This window comes from Ostrea edulis, chromosome 2 (assembly GCF_947568905.1).
Source record: "Ostrea edulis chromosome 2, xbOstEdul1.1, whole genome shotgun sequence".
Classification (NCBI taxonomy): Eukaryota; Metazoa; Mollusca; class Bivalvia; order Ostreida; family Ostreidae; genus Ostrea; species Ostrea edulis.
In genome coordinates this window covers 103,758,748-103,763,264 of record NC_079165.1, presented here as the reverse complement: position 1 = coordinate 103,763,264, position 4,517 = coordinate 103,758,748, and the positions used below count along the sequence as shown (strand labels likewise).

Genomic DNA, 4,517 nt, shown 5'->3' with positions numbered 1-4,517 from the left:
GAAGATACTAGATGTCTAATCCTCTATATACAATTATAAGTATCTATCCTTTATATACAGATGTGTATATTCCATATAAGGATGTGTATCTATATACTAAGATGCTCGAAATGTACTTGTCTCTTCATGTAGGTGACAGGAAAAACATTCGCACTTTCGTTTCTCTCTTTTGATGGTAGATAAAATGATCTAGTTTGCCACTTTACTCATATTTAGTACATCTTTTGCGGAGGTTTATGTCACGGAATTTACTGTCAAAGAACAGGAACCACCGGGGATTTATATCGGGAATATACCCGAATCAAGTAACCTCTTCCAAAAGGCAAATATTTCTCAAGATGTATTTGACAGAATGACGTATACGTTTCATCAACCTGATAATGAATATAAACATGTATTTAGTATCAATAATGTCACCGGTGATCTTTTTTTTATCGACAACAATTGACAGGGAAGACATTCAGAAATGCAGATACTTTCTGGATTGTGTTTTAACGTTTGATGTGGCTGCAAATGACTGTTTTGGAGAGTTTCTAATTGTTACAGTTAATGTCCACATAAAGGACATCAACGACAATGCCCCACAATTCCCAGAATCTGCAATAACCATCAACATTTCGGAAACATCTAGCGTCGGCCATCTTGTTCAACTTCCTTCTGCTGTGGATCTGGACACAGGGATAAACAATGGAGTCCAGAGCTATGAAATTTTTCCTGCCAATGGAACTTTTGGACTTGTAACTACGAAAAAAGTGGATGGAAGCTTTGATGTGAAATTAAGGTTGCAGGAACGACTAGATAGAGAGAAAATTGATAAATATATCTTCCAAATTTTTGCAAAAGATGGTGGGACTGAAAGGAACACTGGGAAATTACAAGTTGACATAAATGTTTTAGATGATAATGACAATCCCCCAGTGTTTAGTGAATCAATTTACAATTTAACTGTAAGTGAGGATACCCAGCCAGGAACCACGATTCTGACTGTGACCGCCTTTGATAAAGACATTGGTATGAATGGAGAGGTGGAGTATCATATCAGTCAACAAGCCTTCAGTGATATCTTTTCCATCAACTCCAAAACTGGTGACATCTCCCTGCTTAAGAAACTAGAGTATAATCAAAAGAAAGTATACTCTTTTGTAATAGAGGCACGAGATAAAGGAACAATGCCAAACTATTCCCAGGTCAAGGTCAACATTCAAGTTGAAGCTGTTAGAAATGATAGTAATAACCCCCCTGTGATTAAACTCCACATGATTTCAGGAAGCAATGGAGTTGTTCCTATATCTGAACTTATCAATCTCAATGCGGTTGTGGCATACATTAGTGTGGAAGATTCAGACACTGGTAACAATGGCAATGTGGCGTGTACGATCTCTTCCTCTTACTTCGGAATTCAGGCTTTGTCTAGTAAAGGTTTCAAAGTTATTGTACTAAAACTATTGGACAGAGAAAGCGTCAGTCAACACACCATTACTGTGATTTGTCGAGACTTTGGAACTCCACCTCTGCAGTCCTCTAAAACCTTCCATGTCATAGTTTTGGATGAAAATGACAATACACCCACATTTGATCAACCTGTCTACCTAGTTACCATGAGAGAAAACAATCCTATTGGAGAAGCTCTCACGCAAGTATCAGCCCTTGATAAGGATACGGGACTGAACTCGTGGATTCAATATGTTCTTCAAAATGACGCAGGATCACAATTTGGCATCGACAACTCGACAGGGATAATCTACGCCACTAAAGTGCTGGACAGGGAGACGAGAAGTGACTATGAATTTCGTGTCTTAGCTGTAGACAGTGGTTATCCACCAAGAACAGGTTCTGCTTTTGTGATTATCAATGTTACTGACGTCAACGATAATCGACCAATATTCAGCAAATCTCTTTTCACATTTGAAGTCAGCGAGGGAAGGAACCCATATACTCCTATTGGTAGAGTCAAAGCATATGACCCTGATGTGGGATTGAATGCATTCGTGCAGTATTACATGTTGGCACAAGATATAAATGTTCCATTTCAAGTTTTACGGAATGGTACCGTCATTACCAGCACTTCACTTGACAGGGAACTCCGAAGTCAGTATAATTTTATGGTGTATGCTAGAGACAGTGGAAATCCTTCTCTGAACAGTTCTGCTAATGTCACAGTGTACGTAATGGATGCTAATGATAACGCTCCCACCATTCTGTTCCCAAACAAAATGAACAACACTGTTTCTTCAACTGTCACCTCCCTACCCATCACAAAAATCGTAGCAGTGGATATAGATGATGGGATCAATGGACAGCTCACTTATTTCCTTATGAATGAAGACGACAAAAACATGTTCAATATTAATTCTCAGACAGGAGAGCTTTATTTCAAAAGCAATTTTCACTTCACAACAGAACAATTTAGATTGATGATCTGTGTGAGAGATTCCGGACTCCCTGTAAAACATGTCTGTACTCAACTGAATGTTAATGTACTGGGTGATGATACCTTTTTTGAATAAAAGAAGAAAGCCCAGAGTTACTTCCACTCGATGAAAACATCAAGCAGAGAAGTATTGGAGTAGTGTTTGGTCCGGAAATATTGCATAGACTGCTTCTGTAAATACATATTTAAGGCAAATACACAATCATCTATTTAACACTATATTATTTTCTATTTTTCAGTCTTGTTCTCCACTTATAATATGCATCCTAATAAATTCAAAGCAGATTGAAGATGACTTTTACACATTATATAAAATAAATGTTGCAGACGACATAACTCATTTACGGGTGGTGTTCGTGCTGGAAGAATGAGTTTCCTATTGCAGCATTTACCAGTGCTATTAAAGCAAGGTCCATTCGTGTTGTGCGAGTCGTGTACGTCTGTAGCGTTTCGAATTAACGTATGTAAACACATATGTGTTGGCTATTGTGGTAGGTTAATTAAAGCTGTATGATCCGATGTTCATGTATTATTTTTGTACTTAATTACTTTCAAGCAGATTTATTAGTGCTAAAAGTTATTAACTTTTTCTTAATTACATGCTTGAAAACATTTGCATGCAAATTAAAACAGCGAGAATATTATTTAGAAAGTAAACAATTGTGGTACATATAAAATCATCCGGAATACCTCGGACCTTTCACCGAAAACACAGTGTTTTTCGGTGAAAGGCTCGAGGTTTTCCGGACGACGCATAAATTATACATTGTAAGGCGTCTACAAATAGCCCCACACGCGTCAGGGGAATCCCAACATGATGTATTAACTTAAATGCAACTTTCGAAAGAGCGTAAAAGAGGTATTTGATATTTTTATTTCTAGTAAACTTGTGGCACATTACTGTTGTAACAAAACACACAGCTTTACACAGATAAGACCACCGATGATCTGAAAGTTTGAACTGGTCACGTGACTGTCACTTGAAATGGGAGAGTGACGGGGTTGTTTGTAAACACCGATTTAAAATCAAATATTAAATGTTGGTTAAAACAGGTGAAATGATGTATGACATGTCATACAGCCTCATAACTATATAGTGCGATGATTTAATAGCGTTTTTACAAGATGGAACAAAAATGTCGTAATTCGGACCATATAACTTCAAGCAGGTTATTTATCGCAGGCCAAAGGCAACAGATCGACATCAAATGCTTGACGGGGAAAATCCATTTCGAATCCTTAACTGTTACAATACATTCTGATCATTTCATTTAAGTTCTGCAAAAAAGAACGTCTTCTTGATGTGACCCCGATCTTTGTGTAGCAAGATATACCAGTGGATCAACTTTATTCTAATTAGAATGTGATTTGGGATATGCTTTAATATCAATTTACCACAATTTGTTGGTTTTCCAAATAAGGATTTGCAACATAAAAAGTCTAGTAAAGGCCCGTATTGACCGTAAAGGTCATAGTACGAGTTCATTTAGAGTACTCATTTAGACGAGTTCATTTAGAGTACTCATTTAGACGAATTCATTTAGAGTACTCATTTAGACGAGTTCATTTAGAGTACTCATTTAGACGAATTCATTTAGAGTACTCATTTAGACGAGTTCATTTAGAGTACTCATTTAGACGAGTTCATTTAGAGTACTCATTTAGACGAGTTCATTTAGAGTACTCATTTAGACGAGTTCATTTAGAGTACTCATTTAGACGAGTTCATTTAGAGTACTCATCTAGACAAGTTCATTTAGACTTTTAAAAAAGTACTGTTCTTTTGCTTTTATGATACAACGCTATCTTACAATGACATACTGGATAGTGAATGTCTAATATATATACATCTTATAATAGAACGCTATCTTATAATGACATACCGGATAGTGAATGTCTGATATAGATACATCTTATAATACAACGCTATCTTACAATGACATACTGGATAGGGAATGTCTAATATAGATACATCTTATAATACAACGCTATCTTACAATGACATACTGGATAGGGAATGTCTAATATAGACACATCTTATAATACAACGCTATCTTACAATGACATGCTGGATAGTGAATGTCTA

General features: G+C 36.5%; 1 protein-coding gene across 1 annotated transcript; it reads left to right on the top strand.

Moving 5' to 3' along the window:
• The first annotated feature begins 235 nt into the window (after nucleotides 1-235).
• On the top strand, nucleotides 236-2,837 carry LOC125680225 (protocadherin-9-like). Its single transcript, XM_048919665.2, has one exon. It carries the CDS (start codon nucleotides 381-383, stop codon nucleotides 2,505-2,507), a length of 2,127 nt encoding a protein of 708 aa, XP_048775622.2. The 5' UTR covers nucleotides 236-380; the 3' UTR covers nucleotides 2,508-2,837.
• Nucleotides 2,838-4,517: the final 1,680 nt, after the last annotated feature.